Raw genomic sequence first — 20,932 nt, 5'->3', positions numbered from 1 at the left:
TGTTATCATTTCTAGAGTACAGTGCCTAGATTCCATATATACATTGAATAAATTGTTGCATGCATGATGCCAAAATCTTGGCTCTCTGTGCACTGATGCCCAAAAAATATGGAGACAGAGTTTTGGAGGAATGAGAAAAATGGCTTTAATCTTTGCCTGGCAAAGAGGATAACACAGCAAGCTAGCGCCTCAAGAACTGTGCCCCCCTCCCTGCGGAATAGGGAAAGGTTATATAGCCTGGGCCTTATGGTCTGGGGTAGGTGTAATGAAGGCTCAAAGTAAGGCTCAAAGTAATGAAGGTCTTGCCTTCCTTTTCTTCTGCAAATTCATGGCCAAAGCTGGCGTCAGGTGTCAAGCAGCAACCGGGTCTGGTGTCTCTGAAGTTATCGGCCCGTGACCTTCTTTCTGAAATGAAGAGTGCTACAAGGGAGTGTAGGAGGAGAAGAAATGCCAGGTGCAAAGGGGAATTCTTATGGAGTCAGAGAGTACTCAGGTTTGTGAAGGACACGACTAGCTACAAGTGTTTTTTAGTAGTAACAGCTGAAGAATAACCAAGATTGCTTAACTCTTTCAGACCTGTGTCTGTTGTTTCCCAGCCTGTTCATTGTTTCCTTACTTTCCTTGTTTATCAGAAAAGTCTCATTTCTATTTTTGCTGCAACAAATTCCCCACTGCTAGTTCATTCCCTCCATCTTAACGGAGGAAGGGAAACGGGCTTCGTTCTCGTCTGGCTGAGGACAAAACTTCAGTTTTGCTCCATTTGAAAAACACCAGCCCTTTGGCCCAGGGGCCCATCTGTTTCCTACTTCATGCATGAAATGAGCACGTTTTATCATCTTGGATTTTTGTGATGCACGAATGAAGCCATTCTTTCCTCCTAGGGGATTGTGCAGTAAGCTCTCTCCTCATTCAGCCAAGAAGTCAAATCACTTTAAAATTCTCACAAACAAGCATTTCATATAACTGAAACATTGCAATGGCAAACACATATGTTTCCCCCCCCCCAATAGAATGCTGATTCTTTCCATATCGGAATTGTAACACTTGCTATACACAGAGCCTGCTGGGAGGGAGGGAGGGATCTGCCTGGAGACAGCACCCCGCAGGTACAGAAAAGACAACACGGAGGCTTATTGAAGAAGAGTTTTAATTCTTTAGGGTTGAGCGCTGCAGGAAAGTGAGTAGTTGAAATTACAGGGCGTGCCGTGGAGCTCTGCAGAGAAAAAGTAAACCTCACAGAATGCAAGATTGAAAAGAAGGAAAAGACGGTTTAGGCAGCCTTTGTCCTTCAGCACAGCTTCCAGCGGACACCCTGAGGACAAAAGCCATCCTCCTGCCACCACCGAGGGATGCCCCGTGTGGCAAAGGGCTGGGGATCCCAGTCTCCAAGGCCTTGCCCTCCGATGCGCTGGCATCCAGGGCCCTTCCGGCCGCGCGCATGCGCAGGACGCAAGCTAGGCAGATGCTGGCCCGCATCCTGCGCAAGATAACTGAGTGGTCTTTTCCAAACACCCGTGTTGACCAAATGACTTCTTTGCTCATTTTATTTCAGCAAATTAGAAAAGGGTAGGGCTGCAATCTAATCCCAGAGCCAGGTGTGAATGAAGGACAGGCGACCACAACTGCAGAAGTGAGATAGGAACGCGAAACGAGATCTGAGAAGCAGCAATGGACGCACAGCTTGCGGACTATGTCATTTCCATCTCAGCGCCCACGCAGACACACAGACACACAGAGGCAGGGCACGCTCGCCCATCGGCTTCTTAGCTGCGACAGTCACACCCGGATAGACCGTGGGGACGCAGAAGGCGTCAGAGGCAAGGCTGGGGTCAGTGGGCACAGGCACCCAAGCCCCTCCCCACTGCCAGCTCGAAGCTGCACCGGTGCATGGGCGGCTCTAATTGTTTGTTCTTCCAGGGAAATGTCACCCCTCCCCATGCATACACAGTGTTTATCTCTTACTTCCTATCTAACTACATTAATTAAAAGATCTTAAGGGGTGTTGAAAGTGAATCTAGCAACTTCCAGCAGTATTAAGAAAATACAGAAAACACAGACGAGATTTTATGACAATAATTTTTTATTGCTATATTTTATATTTCTGGTATTTTCAGGAGACCTAGTCTGGACCTGGGAAGGGAGAGCTAGGGGGTGGGGGAGAAGGACTGTGGAGCGGGGCATTGGGGGCTGTGGGGAGAGGTGTCCGGAGGAGGCCAGGAGCTGGGCAGGAGGAGGGATGGGAATGGTGGGTTTTACAGAAAGGAAAGCTGCGCGATGAGGGGTGTAGGGAGGGTCCTGGGAGATGGACGGGGTGGGGGCGAAGGGAAGGTGACGGAAGGTGACTGGGGGATGGGTGGGCAGATGGCCTCACCCGTGACACACACAGGGGACATCCCAGGGCTTGTCTGGGTGGTTTTGTCCAGCCCCTCCCCCCCCGACCCCTCCAGCCCCCGCCCCAAAGCAGGAGCATTTCTGTGTTACGAGCGCGTCAGGAAATCACGATAATATCCAAAGACATGGGTGAAAACATTAAGGCACAAATGTGCATAAAATACAGGAAATTGCAAACTCACACGCCAAATTGAAGGACGCAGCAGAGGTGGTGGAATAATAGAAAGCCTTGGAAAGCTCGAGGAGGCGCCTTAGCCAATAGGTTTGTCGTGAGGGGCGGGCAAGATTGAGTTTGAACCAATCCAGATGAGCCCTTTCGGGTAAATACCGGAGGCTGCCGCTCTTTCTGATCCTGCGCGGGCAGTCCCCAGAGTGTAGGCGGGAGCGGGTTCTTCAGGGAAGGTTCCCCTCCACCTCCACAACCCTCCCTCCCATCTGTGTCTTTGCACGGTGTGTGCCGCTTGCCATCCCTTTGCGTCCCGGCACTGCGGCACTCGTACGCCCTTGAGCTCCTCTATCTAGCACCCTTGAAATCCTGTGTCCGCGCGTCCCTGTATCCCGCACCCTTGCACTGCTGCAGCCCCTGAGCCCCAGCGCCCTCCCGCGCGCTACTCTTTCTGTGTCTGGGAAGCCCCGTCGCGCAGGATCCCAGCGCCAGGACGGCCTGGGTGGGTGGGGGCTCTGCGGTCACCCTCCTGTGCACCATCCCCGCCCGTCGCGTCCGGGTCATGCCCAAGGACCCTCATCGAGCGCGCCGCATCCGGGTCCTTGGGCGTGAAATGGAGACGCTAGCAAAGCGACTGGCTGTTCTGAGGCCACCCGCGCGCGGTATCAAGTGACATGTGGGGGTTTTCCGGGTGCCCTTGGCTTTTCTTTCGCTGTCTTGGCGGGGAGGGGGACTGTCCAGAATTTTGGGAGGGACGGAACTTTTCCCACACTTTAGGAGGGGAAGAGCTGGGGGGTGGGGAGCGGAGCGGGGATGATGGGTTCGAGTTTGGAACTCTTCAATCACAGGCCTGGTTATGGTAATGAGCTCACCACCAGGTCTCCCTTAGAGACTCCTTCGAGTCAGGACCCGAGACCCCAGGCTCATCTTCTTTTGGTGTTGTCTGCAGCCTTAGATTCTGTGTACAGCATCCTTCCCAGAGTCCTATGCTGGAACACCAAATAAGTCCTCATACCTAAGCGCAGGCTCTCTTTTCTAGAGAAGCAATAACCTCCTGTAATATTTTCCAATGTGGAATGGGCTCGAAAAATGATTTTCCAGGCAGGCTGGGAGTACAGTGTCCAGTGGCTGTGTTGGGTGGTGCCTTTGGTTGGCTATTTTAAACTCCTATTCCAGGTACCCACACCTGCATGGGTTTATCAAAGGGCATATGCTACCACCTGCCTGTCCCCCTGCTTCTCATTCCACTTCCCTTCCCCATGTAGAGTAACAACTTTCCATGAATTCTTCTTTATTAGTTATACAGGTATTGTTTTTGTGTAATTGTTTCACAATATGTGATTTTGATATGCATAGATTTACCTAGTCTTTCGTAAGGCCTCCCTTCAGATTTTCTGGGAAAGCTCTAAATCTTTTCCGTGACTGCATAACTCCTGGCTGCCCAGCATACATTCTATTGAACTCAACCTTTCCCCTGTAGATTGATATTCACTTTATTTGCATGGCTTTGTTTCTCCACAACCAAGAATTGGTTTTGCCTTAGAAGTAAGCAGTTTTAATGCTTATTGCAACTTCCTCAGATTCTAGAAAGGGGCTGGGTGCTGTTGCTCCTGGAAAAATGACAGATAAACTTACTCTTAGCCTCCCTTGCAACCCGGCATCTGAGTGTGGGGACATTACGGAACCTGGTCACATTCCCCTTCTGTGTAAGCCCTGGCTCTGCACACAGCCACTGACGCCCACCCATAATTAGGAACTTGTCTCCCACTGCTGCCTCTTGCTCTTGGCTTTGTCTCACTTTTAAAATACAGCCAATTAAAAAACTTATTACTGTTGTTATTCAGGTATGGTGAGGCCAACAGATCAAGACATGACTGCCATTGAAAAGATAGCTGTTATACTCACAGTTCCCAAGAGCAGGGGCACAACACACCTCACAGGGCCAGGCCACACTGAGAAACAGCAGGGTCTGCTAGGAAGCAGGGGGAGCGAGGGGAAATCTTGAGAAAGACGCTTGTTTTTTCTACAGGAAAGGCAAGATAAAGTAGGGCAAGCAGACTCAGGATTGCCTGGTTTGAGTAATTTCAGCTGGCTCGGGGCATAGGGCCTGTCCCTAGTTGTGTGGTACCTGCCCTGGGGTGATGAGGGCAGGTGGACAGTGGCCTGCCCATGAATGTGAGAGGAGATGCTTAGGGTGTGGGCTCTGGATTGGTGAGTTCACATATGAAAGGCATGGTGCTCCTTGGTGAATTGTTTCTGATCTCTAGGAAACATTCCCTTCAGTGCCCTATCGTTCATTCCCTTCAGAGCCCTGGGAAAGAAACTCCTATTTGCTTAGGTTGGGATGATGGAATAACTTTATATGAGTTGTATATAGTGACTCAAGCCCCTAGAAATATTCTTAATATTGCTTTAATCTTAGAAATATCATTGGGATATTTGGAATTTTTAGGACATTGAATTATTTAAAAGTTTTGACTAAAATATCTAAAAAAGTTAGCACTATATTTGCAATTAAAACATTAAATTGAGTCATTAGTTTTGACATGATTTTTGAGTTGAAAACGTTAAAACATTGTCCAAAGTTTGTTTTTAATACTGGAGCATTAAAAGAAACAACATTTGCTATCTGTAAGTTTAATCATTAATTTTACAAAAGTTATTCCCTTCTCCTGGAGGGTGGAGGTTGCAGCTAGCATGTTCTCCAGGAGCATCCTGGCAGTGATATGGGCTCTGGTCCTGGCTCCTGGGCATGGATAGCCGTCTCTCCTCACCTGGGTTATCTCCTGGAGTTGTGAGGTCATCTCCAAGCCCGTCAACTCCACAGCCTAGCAGGTGACTTCATAGGCCTTCCAGTGTTCTCTTACTCATCTCCTCTCTTTCTTCCCTTGGCCTCCTGGCTAATATGTGGCTCCGTGTGGTCGGTCTTGCCCAGAATTTACTGCCTTTCTCTGGCTGGTGCTGGTCCCAGCCCTGAACAGGAGGTTTGATCACTCAGACCCTTTCCCTGGTCATGGTGACAATCTCAGTGACCAGCATGACACCAACTCTAAGCGTTGGTTGAGGCATTTGGAAGAGAGGAACTCTTGTTTACAAAAGGATTCTGACTCCAATTCCAACGTGGGGTGGGATTGGTTCTCCATACCACCAAGCAATTCTGCAACACCAGCTGGGTGTCTTACAATTCAACTCAATTCTGACACCATCTACCTGGAGAGAGCATCAGATCCCACAGATTAAGGGTTCAGTCCGACAAGACTGCCCCCCACCACACACTCTTCAGATGCCAGTGACAAGTCCAGTTGTCTTCTGTGCTTCTGTCCCACCGAATCAGAGGTTCCCATGACCCCCTCCTTGGGTTTGATTAATTTGCTAGAGCAGCTCACAGAACACAGAGAAGCATTTCACTTCCTAGATTACTGGTTTACTATTAGAGGACGTAACTCAGGAACAGCCAGGTGGAAGAGATGCACAGGGCAAGGCCCGGGGAAAGGGCTCCAGCTTTATGCCCTCTCTGCTTGTGCCACTCTCCCCAAATTTCTACCAACCCAGAAGCTCCCTGGAACCAGTCCTTCTGGGTGTTTTGGAGCCTCCATTACATAGGCATAATTGATTAAATTATTGGACATTGGCAGCTGATTCAATCTCCAGCCCCTCTTCACTCCCTGGAGGTCAGGGGGTGGTACTGCAAGTTCCAATCCCTTGATTACATGATTGGTTCCCCTCGCAACCAGCTCCCATCCTTAGGGCCTTTCCAAAAGTCACCTCATTAACAGAACAAATGACACCTTTATTGCTTTTATTATAGGAAATTCCAGTGGTTTCAGGAGCTCTGTACCAGGAGAAGGAGGAAGACCAAATATATATTTCTTATTATAGATCACAGTAGCACAGTTTGCTAGGCTCAGATTGATTGTAGTAGAAGCTGAAGGCTGCCAATAGGAGACACCTGCCTGGGGACTCCACCAGAAGGAAGAGCTTGGAGAGAAGACGTGGCATATATCCTGAAGACATTCGGCCATTAGAGCTCTGCTGGATGAGAGCTGGATGGCACAACACCCTTTCAGGAGTGCTGTGGTGTGAATAGCACTCCCCGCCAAACTTCATGTTGAAATCCCAGGGTGATGGTGTTAGGAGGTGGGGCCTTTGGGAGGTAATTAGGTCGTGAGGGTGGTGCCGTCAGGAATGGGATTAGTGCCCTTATAAAAGAGCGCTCCCTTGCCCCTTCTGTTATCTGAGGACACAGTGAAAAGTCATCAATCAATGAATCAGAAAGTGGGCTCTCTCCAGAACCCAAATTTTCCAGCACCTTGACGCTGAACTCCCAGCCTCCAGGATTATGAGAAATAAGTGTCTGTTGCTTTTAATCCACCCAGTCTATAGTATGATAGCAACCCTAGTGGACCGAGATGAGGAGCCAAGGAAGGTACCTCCTGCATTTTCAATTCTATGGTTCAAATTAGTTTCTGTCACTTTTGGTCCTGACGCATCAAGATGAAATAGATTTCACTTCCTAGAAAATTTACTTGTGCCATTTTATTAAAGTATTACACTGGTATTTACTTGAGCTGATGCAAACTGGCCCATTTTTTTTCATCCTAGATTTGAGAACCCCGTGAGATAAGGGAGTAGTCATTCATTTGACTTATTTTAGTTAAGCAAGAACAGGCTTGGACAATGCAATTGAGATTTTAAAAAATCCAGGAAGAAATTCCAAATTTTATTTATTTATTTTATTTTGGTAAAAAACACATGAAATTACCCTCTCAAAAGATTTTAAGTGTATAGTACAATATTCAATTATTATTTATATTTTGCTATTTGTACAATAAGTTACTAATCATACTTCACAGCTCAAGGCTCCTTACCATCATTGGTCTGTGTAATGATCATCTCTTGTTTATTTACATATATTCCCAAATATCTTCCCTGTTATGCCCATTTTCCTTGCTTACCTGCTTTCCAGTGCACTTTTTACAAAAGTCTAATGAAGTACTGGAAATATTTTGAAGGTGTGGTATTGTTATGTATAATAAGAAATATATATTTGGTCTTTCTCCCTATTCATAGCTCAGAGCTCCTAAAACCCTTGGAATTTCCTAAGTGATGAGAATCATAAAGGTATCTTGATATTCAAAATAAACCTCTGTCAATGACACCAGACTGTGTTAATGAGGTGACTTTTGGAAAGTCCTTGAGGATGGGCACAGGTTGCCAGGGGAACCAACCTAGTGAGATGGGGTTGGAAGTTTCAGTCCCACCCTGACCTCCCAGGAGGGGAGAGGGGCTAGAGGTTGAATCCATTATCAATGGCCAATGATTTAATCAATCATGACTATGTAATGAAGCCTCCATAAAAACTCAAAAGGATGGGGTTTGGAGAGCTTCCAGGTCAGTGAACACCTAGAGATTTGGAGAGAGTGGTTTGCTCAGAGAGGGCATGAAAGCTCCGTACTCTTTCCCCATATCTTGCCCTATTCATCTCTTCCACCTGGCTGTTCCCAAGTTATATGCTTTTATGATAAACCAGTGATGTAGTAGGTAAAATGTTTCTCTGTATTCTGTGAGCCACTCTAGCAAATTAATGGAACCCAAGGAGGAGGTTATGAAAACCTCTGATCTATAGTCGGTGGCTCGGAAGCATAGATGACAACCTGGACTTGGGGAGGAACTAAAGGTTCTTGACTTCGTTTTATGGCTAAACTATTATTTTGTCTTGCTTAACTGTTTTCCTTTGTTTCTGCATTTTCTCATTTCTCTGATTAAATTTGTTCTTTGAGAGTCGGGGGAGGCCTAGGAAGCTAAAGCTTTTTTACAAACAAGAGGCAGGGGACACAGGGGTCAGCTGGTGTCTGTCTCTGGGAAGGCCCCGCAGACTCCTGCTGGGTTTCCTAAATAGAGTTTGGAGACCAGAAGAGGGAGCTCTCATGTGCTGCAATGACAGCAGAGCCCAATAGGAAGAAGAAAGAATGCTCCTCTTTTCTGGCAAGGACTCAGCCAATGAAGACAAGAACTCTTTGTTTACTGTGGCCCTCCCAACTTTCTTTTCCTCTCTATAAAAGTGTTCTCCTTCCCTTGCCATGTGGGGATTTGCATGAGGCTCACCATGGTTGCAGACCCCAAGTTGCAATTCTCTGCTGATCCCGAATAAACTCATCTTTGCTGGAGAGATACTGACAGTCTATTTGTTTCAGGTTAACAGACTTCAACAATTCTTTTCATCTTTTTGCTGGACTCAATTCGATCCCTAACAAATGGTTAGTTCCTCTCCCCAGCCTCCACCCCCATAAATGAGCTTAAAGAAACCTTTCCTTTAAGTATGGCTTATTTGGGTCCCACGCATTTTGATGTAGTAATTTCAGTATAAATGATTTCTAGGTATTTCTGATATTTCTCATTTTCTACCATGTTTATATCTTAGGATCTAAAAAAAGTATAATTTGAGGTAAAAATGATCATAAATGACAAAGATGGACATTACATTCTGATACAGTGAACACTAGATCAAGTCAACATAATCATCTTAAGCATAAATGCACTTCATATCACTTCAAAATACCAGCTAATTGCAATCCATGTGGAAATGGGTAAATCACCATTGTCACAGATTTTTAACACCTATCACACACAGACACTGAGAAATCAAATACAAACTAAGCAGTGATATATATTTTTTAATTAATTAATTTACTTTTTGGCTGTGTTGGGTATTCGTTGCTGCACGCGGGCTTTCTCTAGTTGCAGCAGGTAGGGGCTGATCTTTGTTGTGATGCGTGGGCTTCTCATTGCGGTGGCTTCTCTTGTTGCAGAGCATGGGCTCTAGGCACACGGGCTCAGTAGTTGTGGCTCGCGGGCTCTAGGGTGCAGGCTCAGTAGTTGTGGCGTATGGGTCTAGTTGCTCTGCAGTATGTGGGATCTTCCTGGACCAGGGCTCAAACCCGTGTCCCCTGCATTGGCAGGTGGATTTTTAACCACTGCGCCCTCAGGGAAGCCCACCAAGCAGTGATATTGAAGAGCTCAATAACACAATTAATAACCTCAAGATTTTGGAACTATAACCAGCAAGCAGAGGACCCACTTTCCTTTTGAGCACACAGGGACCATTTGCAAAAATAACCCATCCATTCAGTCATAGAGGAGAGCTCATTAAATTCCAAACTCTTGTGTTCTACATCTGTAGTGTAGTAAAGTATAAATTATTAACCAAATTGTAGTTACAAATTCTGTATATTTGGAAACTAAGTAATATATAGCTAGATAATATCTGGGTTAAAAAAGAGATCATATGGGGAATTAAAAATATTTAGATCCTAATAAAAAGAAATACCACCTAAAAGAATATATGTGATAGAGCTTAGCTGTACTTTAGAGTGGATACAGCTTTAAATGTATCAGGAATAAATACATGTTTAGAAACAAGTTTTCAAGCATATTATTATGAAAATCTAGAAAAGTCTGGAAAACTATTCTCACAGATAATACCATAATTGCAATTTATATTTGCCACTCACCTTTTTCCTTTCAATACGTTTAATTTGTTGGAAACCAACAAATACCCCATCCTGATTTTTTTCCCTCTTCAGTTCTAAAATGAGACAATAATTTTCTTTGAAGCAGAAAAATACAAATGAAAATATGAAAGAGTCCTTATTTAAGGCAGTCTGGTAGTTTTGTGGAGGTACCACCCTGACGTGTGTGGCTTTCAGCCTCTTTAGGTCAGACATGGGATGGACTGAACCATCCTGAACACCAATCTCAGCTTTAACACTCTGTGATTTTTTTTTTTCATTAGAACATGGAAAATTTGGAGGAATATCATTCCAAATCCGACATCAATTCTGATGTTTGTGTTTTTCTCACAGGCAGTTAACTCAATTCTGTCACTACCTAACTGGAGATAGCATCAAGTCTCACAGGTTAAGGGCTCAGTTCTACAAGCCTGTCCCCAATTCAGACTCCAATTGAAAGTTCAGGTTGTCACCTGTGCTTCTGACTGACCCCACTATAGATCAGAAGTTTCCTTGTCTTCCTCCTTGGGTTTGATTACTTTGCTAGAGCAGTTCACAGAACTCTGAGAAACATGTTACTTACTAATCACCAGTTTATCATAAAAGGATATAACTTGGGAACAGCCAGGTACAAGAGATGCACAGGGCAAGGTATGGGGAAAGGGCACAGAGCTTCCATGCCCTCTCTGGGCATGCCACCCTCTCCAAATCTCCAGGTGTTCATCGACCTGGAAGCTCTCCAAACCCCATCCTTCTGGGTTTTTATGGAGGGTGGGACTAAAACTTCCAACCCTCTCTTACTAGATTGGTTCCCCTGGCAACCTCCTCCCATCCTCAAGAACTTTCCAAAAGTTACCTCATTAACACAAACCGTGATGTCACTGACAGAGGTTCGTTTTGAATATCAGGACAACTTTATGATTCTCATCACTTAGGAAATTCCCAGGGTTTTAGGAGCTCTGTGCTAGGAATAGGGAGGAAGGCCAAATATATATTTCTTATTATACATCACAATATCATAAACATAACGACTTCAAATTTGCCTCCTAGTAAGTTGTATTTCTTAGTCCTATTTCTGTCTTTTCTGAGAAATAAAAATTGCTTTCTATTCTTTTTCCACATGCCAGACATGAAATTTCCAGAGTTGTATCTTCTTAACCTCAACACCCTCAGCTCTTCAATCATTTCTCCTACACCCGTAGTTGAAGATCTCTTTACCATCCCCTTTTGTTTGGTTTGTGAAAACAGAACTTAAAATAGGGTAACTCGAAATGCAATAAAACACACATCAAATCATTAGGTTGATGTGCGATTACAACTTCCTTTAATGAAAACTTAAGGAGAGAAAAACTTTTCTCTCTTCTCATCTTAGTTTCATTGGCTGAGACCCCATAATTAGACTGACAAAAACAAACAAACAAACAAACAACCCATCAGATCAACAAGAGAAAAATAGTTTATTAATGCATATGGTGCACATCACACGGAAGAAATCTCAGGTTAGAACTTGGGCTTATACAGCATCTTAACAAATAAACCTGTAGAGAAGTGACAAGAGAAAGGAAAAGGGTTTTAGGCTTCCAGGGGTGTCAAGCTATGGGAAGGTAAATATTTGGGGGGAAACCAATGGAAGACAAGTGTCATTAGTGCAGGTCCATCTTGGCCCTGACTTTCCATCATCTTCACAGCCAGAAGACTTCCCCGAGAGGGCACTTATGGCGGTTTTCATTTTTCAGAAGTTTCTGCTTTTAGTCAGTTAAGGAAACTCTGGGAAGGCATCTTTCTGCAACTGTTGATCCTCATTTGCCTCCAGCTCAAAATAATCTTTATGCCAAAGTGACACATTTTGGGGTAGTATATTCTGCTACCCTTAGAATCCTTTATTTCTCTTCTAGTGGTCTATTTTTTTGTTACCTTAAAAAAAAAAAACTACTTTGTCACACTTATAGAAAATATTCAAATTTTTTCATTGTTACTAATTTAATCTCAAAACTTTATACTAACCTATTTAAAATACAATATTGAGAAATATGGAATATGGTTCAGAACCAGCAAAACCGGGAATTCTGCCCTTTCATGGTGAGGCATTCTCTTATTTAGTTCTTTTTTTAAAATAAAGCTTTGGGGTTTTTAAAATTAATTAATTAATTAATTTATTTATTTTCAGCTGCGTTGGGTCTTCATTGCTGCATGCAGGCTTTCTCTAGTTGCGGCAGGCAGGGGCTACTCTTCGTTGCAGAGCACGGGCTCTAGGTCCGTGGGCTTCAGTAGTTGTGGCACAGGGGCTCTGTAGTTGTGGCTCGTGGGCTCTACAGCACAGGCCCAGTAGTTGTGGCGCTCAGCCTTAGTTGCTCCATGGCATGTGGGATCTTCCCAGACCAGGGATTGAACCCATGTCCGCTGCATTGGCAGGTAGATTCTTAACCACTGCGCCACCAGGGAAGTCCCTTATTTAGTTCTTTGATGTCTTTGATGTCAGCATCAAGATGCTCAGAGCCTGCCAAGTGTCCTACTGTATCGGTGGTATTTATGAAATGTTATTCTGAGCAATAATTCAGACCATCACCCACTCTTATTCTGCCTCTGACCTGAAAGTGGGAGTCTTCAGTTCTCTGGATGGTTCAAGAAGCAGATGAGGGAGAGAATGCACATCTTTTCTTTTGCCCTCTCTTCTCCCATTCCTTGTCTCTCTCCTGGAGGGTACAAAGGAAGCTGGAGGGAAAATGCCAGTTTGAGTCTGTCTTGGAAAATGGGAATTCTGCACAACACAATTTTGATTCTGCTGGTCTTAACGAAGGATAGTGTGATACTGTGATGAGACCCTCTGGTCTATAGACATTTGTGATACTATAGTATCACAGGTGATGCTTGGATTTGTGAGTGGCAACTGAAGTTGCAGGGGGGCAGTCTTGTATCACTGAGCGCTTAACCTGTGGGGTTTGATGCTATCTCCAGGAGTGTCAAAATTAAGTTAAATTGTAAACACAGAGAATTGCCTGTTGTGGGGAAAAATCCACACATTGGAGTTGGGAGCAGGTCATGGATGGGTTCTAACAATGTTTGTCATTCCTCATTTCCAAAAATCTTTCATGCATACATCTTCAAATTGATGGCTGCTATAATTTGCTGAGTCATTCCCCTATTATTGGACTTTAAGCTTCCCCCCCTCCCAAATAGTGATATGACAAACACTTCTCCAGACCAAACCAAATGACGATTTATTTCCACTTTGGGTTATTTTTATAGAACATATTTTGAGAAAAGGAATTCCAAAGGTTATGAAAAATCTGAAGATCCTTAACACATACTGCTACATTGTCTCCCAGAAGCAATATCTGCAAAATCAGGTTTTTTTTGGTTGAAACCCAGCAGGAGGGACTTCCCAGGTACAAAATCCCCTCCATATCCCCCATTCCTTGTTTGTAGAAAAAGGCATTAGTGTCCTAGGCCTTCCCTGAGTTTGGAGGAGCAGACTCAGGCTCTAATTAGGGAAGTGATGGAATGCAGAAACAAAGGAAAAGCATTAAGCAAGAGAGCTTGAAAAATAGTTCAGCAATAAAACAGAGTCCTATTTCCTCCTCAAGGGACATAATAATAATCTGATGCAAATTCTTGAGTTGTTCTGCAGAAACTAAGACCCCCACCCAGGTGGAGGATGGTGACTACATGCTGACAAGCAGGTAGACCCAAGACTGGTTGGAACCAGTGTTGGAACCAGATGTTTAGGATTTCTGAAATATCCCCTTGTTATCTCATCACCAGCCAGTCAGAAGAAAGTCCCCCAGCTGCTTACCCCAAATGCTGCCTTTAAAAACCTTTCCCTAAAATCCACTGGGGAGTTTGGGCTTTTTGAGCATGAGCTGCCCATTCTCCTTGCTTGGCACCCTGCATACTTTCCTTCACCACAACTCAGTGTCAGCAGACTGATTGGCTTTGCTGTGACATGGATGAATGGACCCAGGTTTGGTTTAGTAACAGTGTCTCCCAACTTAATAGTGAAAAAAAAAGGTCTCACTTTATGTTTCTATTTCTTGGTAACTGGTTAGAGTGTGTATTTTTTCTCATGTCTATTCAGCATTTGCATTTTCTCTGTGAGCTGACAAATTCCATGGGGCAGGGGGTATTTTTCCGTTGTACTTTTCAGTTCCAAATTGTATGAACTCTTTGTATATTTGTGGCTGACATCTTCCTAGTTTGGTTATTTGCCTTTAATGGTTGTGCCTGATTATTTTTCACACTCACTGAATTATCATGGCCTTTGCTCATTGATTTTCTTTTTCTTTTCCCCCACTTTTCTCTCCACTGTGTTCCTAGTCTACCCAACAAATCAGCTAGGCTCGGCCTGAAGTGCTTTCCTCCTTCTAACAATTGCTCCACAGAACTAACCTGTTTTCCAGTCACACTTCTAACCGCTCATTTAGTGCATTTTCAAGTCTATGCCAGTGTAAACAAAGAGAATAGAGTGTCACTCATCACCCTGTTATAGAAAGAGGTAAGTTGCAACCCACTACAGTCGCCCACTGACAGTGTGCCCTGAGGGGAATTCAAGATGGGGGAAAAAATGATGAAACATTCTGCACTTTGGATTTACCAGGCCCCCAGACAGTTAAAATGCATATCTAAGGAATACTTTCAATGACCCCATATTCTTGATTCTTCCCAAAGATAGAAAAGCACTAAAATCAGTAACTTGAGATTATCTGTTCCTTGTGATTAGCAGTAATCTTTTATCAAAATGTATGCTTGACTACAAGTATTTCCCAGCCAAAACAATTCTAATATATACTGGCTCCTCCACTACCTCTTTGGACCAGTCCCTTCAGAGGTAAGGAGAGGCTGTGTGGATAAAGACAACCAGCTTGCCTTATTAGTAAACAAAGGATGTTGTGGCACCACAGCCACCCCAACTGTGCACCCTGAGGGGATTCAGAAAGGAGAAAAACAGGGTACTGGCCCTAGATGGTTAAGGTCCCTATCAAAGGAATGATTCCAATAAGCCCAGACTATTGTATCTTCCCATACATTAAAAAAAAAGCACTAAATTCATTAATTTAAGATGTCTGGTTTTTTTGTTTGTTTGTTTGTTTTGCGATACGCGGGCCTCTCACTGCTGTGGCCTCTCCCGTTGCGGAGCACAGGCTCCGGACGCGCAGGCTCAGCGGCCATGGCTCACGGCCCGGCCGCTCCGCGTCATGTGGGATCTTCCCGGACTGGGGCATGAACCCCTGTCCCCTACATCGGCAGGCGGACTCTCAACCAGTGCGCCACCAGGGAAGCCCCCGGTTTTCTTCAACAGTAATCTTTTGTTGTTCCAAACCTGGTTTTTGTTGCCAAAACTCCTATAATACCTGGCTCCTGAGAGGCTCTCTTCCTGGCTGAGGTCCTTAGCAAGTCTGCCAAATAAAATATAACCCTCAACGTTTAGGTTGTGCATTTTCTTCAGTCAACAGCTATTTCCTGGCTACAGGCCTCAGTAAGGTGCCTGAATAAAACTTAACTTTTACGTGTTTTTTGTTAAGTCAACATCAGATTTAAAAAAAAACAAAAAAAGTCCCCACAAAACCAAAGAGCAATACCTAGAAAGATTTTGCACTTATGCGGAATAACAGATTCACTTTTTTTTTTTCTTTTTTTTGCGGTACGCGGGCCTCTCACTGTTGTGGCCTCTCCCGTTGCGGAGCACAGGCTACGGACGCGCAGGCTCAGCGGCCATGGCTCACGGGTCTAGCCGCTCCGCGGCTTGTGGGATCTTCGCGGCGGGGCACGAACCCGTGTCCCCTGCATCGGCAGGAGGACTCTCAACCACTGCGCCACCAGGGAAGCCCCAGATTCACTTCTAAAAAATTAAAAATTGCATTTTTTTAAAACCAAGTGCTTGGTTAAAACAACAAAAAACCAAAAACAAACCACCAGACCGCTCCTTCCCTAAACCTTTTTTGTCTTTAAAGAAATGCTAACGAATTTCCTGGTATGGACCTGGAGACTGGTAGCCCTGGGTCTTATCACAAGTCTTCACTCTGAATCAATGAGTTTCCTCGCCGCTGGATTCCCCGTGCCTGAGGCTCAGGGGCGAACTGGGGACCTAAAGCCTGGGCTCCAGGTAGGACGTTGGCCACCCACGTGGGGTGGCCCTCACAAGACGTGTTCCTCTGAGAGTCCACGCCGGACCTACGCACGCGGGGAAGGCACACGCGGTTCGGTGCATACAGAACGATTTCACGTGGGAGGGTGCCCAGGAAGCGTCCCACGCAGGCCGTATTCCAGCCCAGTCCCCACCCCGCGTGGGCGTTGCGCCCGGAGGAGGTGCTTGCAGCTCAGGTCCTAGCAGCTTACAAAAAAGACGTTTAAAATGGACTTTTCAAATAAAACTGTTTCCCTTTCGCACACGAGTCACTTATGGGAGAAGTGACAATCCCTGTAAGATTTCAGCGTGCAAGGACGTGGGTCGGCCCGCGGGCGGGAGGCTGAAGCGCGTCACTGTTAGCTGGGCGGGGCGGGGGGGCGGAGAGAGTGTACATCGCTGCCAGGACCCAGGCGGAGTGTAGCGGCCTGTCAGGACCCGGGAGACTGGAGTACACCACTGCCAGGACCCTGCGTGGAGCACACGCCTGCCAGGACCCTGCGCCGGGCGCCCAGCTATCCCAGTCGCCATTCTTGTCCTTCGTCCCTGCTCTCCATCCCCGTCCGCACATCCCCGTCCCCGGCTCTCCGGCCGCGCTTTTCCTGCGTCCCGGTCCCCGGCTTTCCCCCGTGTCTCCGGCCTCGCCAGCCCAGCCACCTGTGCTCCCCGGTCCGCGTCCCTGTCTGCGCCCTCCTCGAGGGCCCCGCCGCCGCTGCCCTGGCGCTTCCCGCGGGCCCAGCCGAGGCCGCCTGCGCCCTGTGCCAGCGCGCGCCTCGCGAGCCGGTGCGCGCCGACTGCGGCCATCGCTTCTGCCGGGCGTGCGTGGTGCGATTCTGGGCGGAGGAGGACGGGCCCTTCCCGTGTCCCGAGTGCGCCGACGACTGCTGGCAGCGCGCTGTGGAGCCCGGCCGCCCGCCGCTCAGCCGCCGCCTGCTGGCGCTCGAGGAGGCTGCCGCGGCGCCCGCGCGCGACGGCCCGGCCTCTGAGGCGGCGCTGCAGCTGCTGTGCCGAGCCGACGGGGGCCCGCTGTGCGCCGCTTGCCGCATGGCCGCGGGGCCCGAGCCGCCCGAGTGGGAGCCCCGCTGGAGGAAGGCGCTGCGCGGCAAGGTGCGCGCGGGCGGCGTCCCATGCGCTGCCCTTCCCCGGAGGGTGCCCTGTCCCCCTTCCCATCCCCAGACTGCGCCCTGTTCCCCCTCCGTATTATCCGGATGGCGCCCTGGGCCCCAATCTCCATCTTTTGGACGGTGCTCTGACACCCCCCCCCCCAATACCCCAGTTGTTGCCCTGTCCCTTTTGCTTCCTTCCTCTGTACGGTGCGCAGAACCCTTTCTCCCATCCCTGGACGGTGCCTTGTTCCCCCATTCCCTACCCCCAGAAGTTGCTTCCTCTCCACTACCCTACCTTCGGAAGGTATCCAGTCCCCCTTTCCCCATCCCTGGACAGTGCCCTTTCTCCCCATCGTCCCCCGCTTCCCCCCAGGATGCCCCTGCCGCCTTCTCAGTGTTGTACTGGCCTGCCCCACCCCGCAGGGGCAGACAGTCCTGCTGTGGGCCCCGCCCCCATGCCTTGCCCCTTTTGTGTTACTGCCCTGCCCCTGGCGTGACGTCACGCTATGGTAGCCCTGACCCCACGAGCAAAGTCCCCTCTTAGGGGACGGGGCCTGAGGCTATCGGCCCCTCTGGAGTCCTGTGCGCCCCCCTCCCATTCCGTCTTCTCTCGAGTCCCTTAACCTACTTTGTTCTGGAACCTTTTCCACTGTGCTTTCATCCGTTACATGTGGCACTTGATTCTGGGTCGGAACCTGCCATCGGAGAGTCTAGTCACAGCTGGGGTCTGGGGATCCCAGGGACCCGCTGTGTGTGTGGTGGGCTCAACTTTATTTCTTAGAGAATAAAGACAGCCAGGCCCCTGGAGTGGAAACAGTGTGGTCTCTGCCCACCAGAGGGGAGAGAGTAGCACGTTTGAGGGTACATGTGTCAGGGGTTGGGTCCTGGGGTCTCCTGGGTAAACAGTGGAGTGTAGCATCCAGGGGCTTGCTTGGGGCTAGAGCATGTGGCCAGGGGACTGGTGGTGGTCTTTCCTCCTGGTGAAGGACCCCACCTATCCAGTCAGTGCATGGAGCTGGGCAGGCCCTGGGTGTGGCCATCCTCACCCCAAAGAGACCACCCTCCATCCCTACGCTGGGGACAGTAACACTAGGGACCCCAATGGATGGTCTTGTCTACAGTTACCCTGTTGGATTCTTAGCACAAATATTTCTCTCAGCCTGGAGAGAGCATAGTGGGTCACTAAGACCACCCTCTCTGGTGCCTGCAGGGTTTTGAGGTGTCTGGTGGGCCAAGACCATGAACTGAGGCCTCTGGACCGTCAGGGGATTCTGGTGGTGCACTGTCCCTCTGGACTGGGCTTAGGTGGGCCCCAGACCTTCAGAAGTGGCCACACACCCCATAACCAGCATCTCTTTCCAGGAGAACAAGGGATCTGTGGAGATCATGAGGAAAGATCTGAACGATGCTCGGGACCTGCATGGCCAGGCTGAGTCCGCCGCTGCTGTGTGGAAGGCAAGTGGGGTGGGGTTGGAGTCCATGTGAACAAGGAAACGTGGCTGTGTACCCCTGACCCTATTTGGCAGGGCGGTCAGGGGACTCTCCTCCCTTGAGGTGGTCGGTTGTGGGGCGGTGGGGGGCGGTGTCTCGGGGTAGCCCGAGGACACGGGTATCCCTCCCTGCCACCCACCCATCCTGTAGGGACATGTGATGGACCGGAGGAAGAAGGCCCTGACTGACTACAAGAAGCTTCGGGCCTTCTTTGCTGAGGAGGAGGGGCGCTTCCTGCAGGAAGCAGAGAAAGAGGAAGGGTCCCTGGACGACGAGGATGAGGACCCAGCGGAGAGGTTCAGGTCCCTGCTGCAGGCTGTGTCGGAGCTGGAGAGGAGGCACCGCAACCTGGGCCTCAGTATGCTGCTCCAGGTGGGCACCCTGTCCTGGTGGCCAGGGGAGTGCAGAGCGGGCACAGATTCAAGAATTAGCAAGGTGGTAGCTTACCAAGAGAGAAGCCTTTAGACCGCTGCCTGGCTTCCATTTGGGGCTGAATTTCAGGAATGAGTAATCCAGGAGACTCTCCAGCTTCCATGTGGGAAGAAACATTTGCAGAGAGGGGGGACTTGCATCCCGATATTGAAGCACTGGGCCCCTGCCCTGTCCTGGGGCTCTACACGTAGGAGATGGCTCTGAGGTCAGGAGAGGCAGGGATCCTGGCGAGGATGGTGGTTGCCATGCCCTCATCCTGAATGTCCTTTACACTGTGCCCTGAGGCTTTGCCTAAATCTGGAGATTCTGGGCTCTTTGCAACCCTGAGTCTGAGCCGGGAGCCAGCAGCCTCTGTCTTACCTCCTCTGAGCTGAGAGGTGTCATTTCACTTCTGGCAATACTGGTTAATCAGCTCCAAGTGGGTGGTGACTGTGGGTGAGGAGACGTGTGGGTCTGGTGGGGCTGGGTTCTCCAGTCACCTGGCTTCCAGGATAGAAGCTCCCTCACTCCTTCTCTCTCTTCCCATGCAGTGATGTGCTGCTTGCCCAGGCACCGGGCAGAGGAAGCTCGTTCCATCCCTGGCCTGAAGCAGCTCCTCCATCCGCCTCCTTCTGGACCCCCCTGTCATCCTTCAAGACACCCCAACCCTGAGTGTCTTCTCCTAGGTGTAGATGTGGGCTGCGAACTCTAAGTGCCCACCTTGAGTTGCTGAAGACAGTGCTCCTCAGAAGAGTGTTTGTGTTCCCTTTTCCTCTAGGTGTTCATGTTTCTAGGCTATAAACATCTCACTGTAGAGATCTGTATTGGGGGTAAGTTAACCTAAGTGTATCCCAACTCCATAAAGTTCTTTTCGCTGCCCCAAGTCTTGTCAGATTTGCCGGGGTCTCCATGAGCTGTGGTCGTCATCTCCAGGAGGCCTGGGCTGTCCAGACCTGACACCTGCCCCATTTAAATGTAGCCTGTAACGGGACTGCTCCACCAGACATGCACACCCAGGCCCACAGACCCCCACCCATGCATTGGGCATAGCAGTTAAGGTTAAATTTGGGGTGAGTGTCAAGGGAAAGGAGTGTTCAGGGTGCCTGGGTGGGGAGGGCGGGCAGATCAGACCTGTCACCTCTGCTTGCGGTCCTCCAACAGCATATGTTGCACAAACCTACACCTACAGCTTGAGGTCTATCCACAGAAACATGAGAACCTTGAGGTCCTCATGGAGTCTGTGTGTCAGGGGCAGTGCAGACCCTTGCTGGCCATATCCTCCAGGCTCTGTCCCTGCTCTGCCTCCGAGGGTGTCTACTCAGCCGGCTCTCATTTCTCTTCTCCATTTTCCATCCCTTGGATGCCAGTGGTTTTCCCCGGAGCCTGCCTTAGCATCACCCTCTATCTGCCCCGTGCACCTGCCTGTCCCTCACTGACCCAGGACTTTTCCTGGGGCAGGAGGAGCAGTCCCAGGCTCAGGCCATCCCCAGGCCTCGCCTTGGTGTTTCATTTCCCCGTACCTCTGGCTTCTCTTCATATTTCCTCTGCTGGACGAATTTAGCAAAACCTCTTAGTAGTAGTGTCATTGTGTAGATTCCTCCAAAAGAAAACTGCAGCAGCGCAAAGTGACAAGGTCAAGGGGTCCAAGAATTGACACAGACAGGTGTTAAGGATGGTGGTTGGGGCTGTGAGTCATTCCCAAAAGTGCAGCGTTATGATCGATGGCCCGTTTCTGGAC

General features: G+C 48.3%; 1 protein-coding gene across 1 annotated transcript in view; it reads left to right on the top strand.

Moving 5' to 3' along the window:
- The window catches only part of RNF187 (ring finger protein 187), a 33,129-nt gene extending 13,052 nt beyond the window's left edge, over window positions 1-20,077 (top strand). The window contains exons 2-5 of the mRNA XM_033855087.1: window positions 16,593-17,293; window positions 18,655-18,747; window positions 18,934-19,155; window positions 19,746-20,077. Of these exons, the coding sequence (XP_033710978.1) occupies window positions 16,593-17,293; window positions 18,655-18,747; window positions 18,934-19,155; window positions 19,746-19,748 (1,019 nt within the window). The 3' untranslated portion in view covers window positions 19,749-20,077. The remainder of the gene's footprint in view (window positions 1-16,592; window positions 17,294-18,654; window positions 18,748-18,933; window positions 19,156-19,745) is intronic.
- Window positions 20,078-20,932: the final 855 nt, after the last annotated feature.

Source organism: Tursiops truncatus, chromosome 3 (assembly GCF_011762595.2).
Source record: "Tursiops truncatus isolate mTurTru1 chromosome 3, mTurTru1.mat.Y, whole genome shotgun sequence".
In the NCBI taxonomy this organism is placed as follows: Eukaryota; Metazoa; Chordata; class Mammalia; order Artiodactyla; family Delphinidae; genus Tursiops; species Tursiops truncatus.
This window is presented reverse-complemented; position numbering and strand designations above follow the sequence as displayed.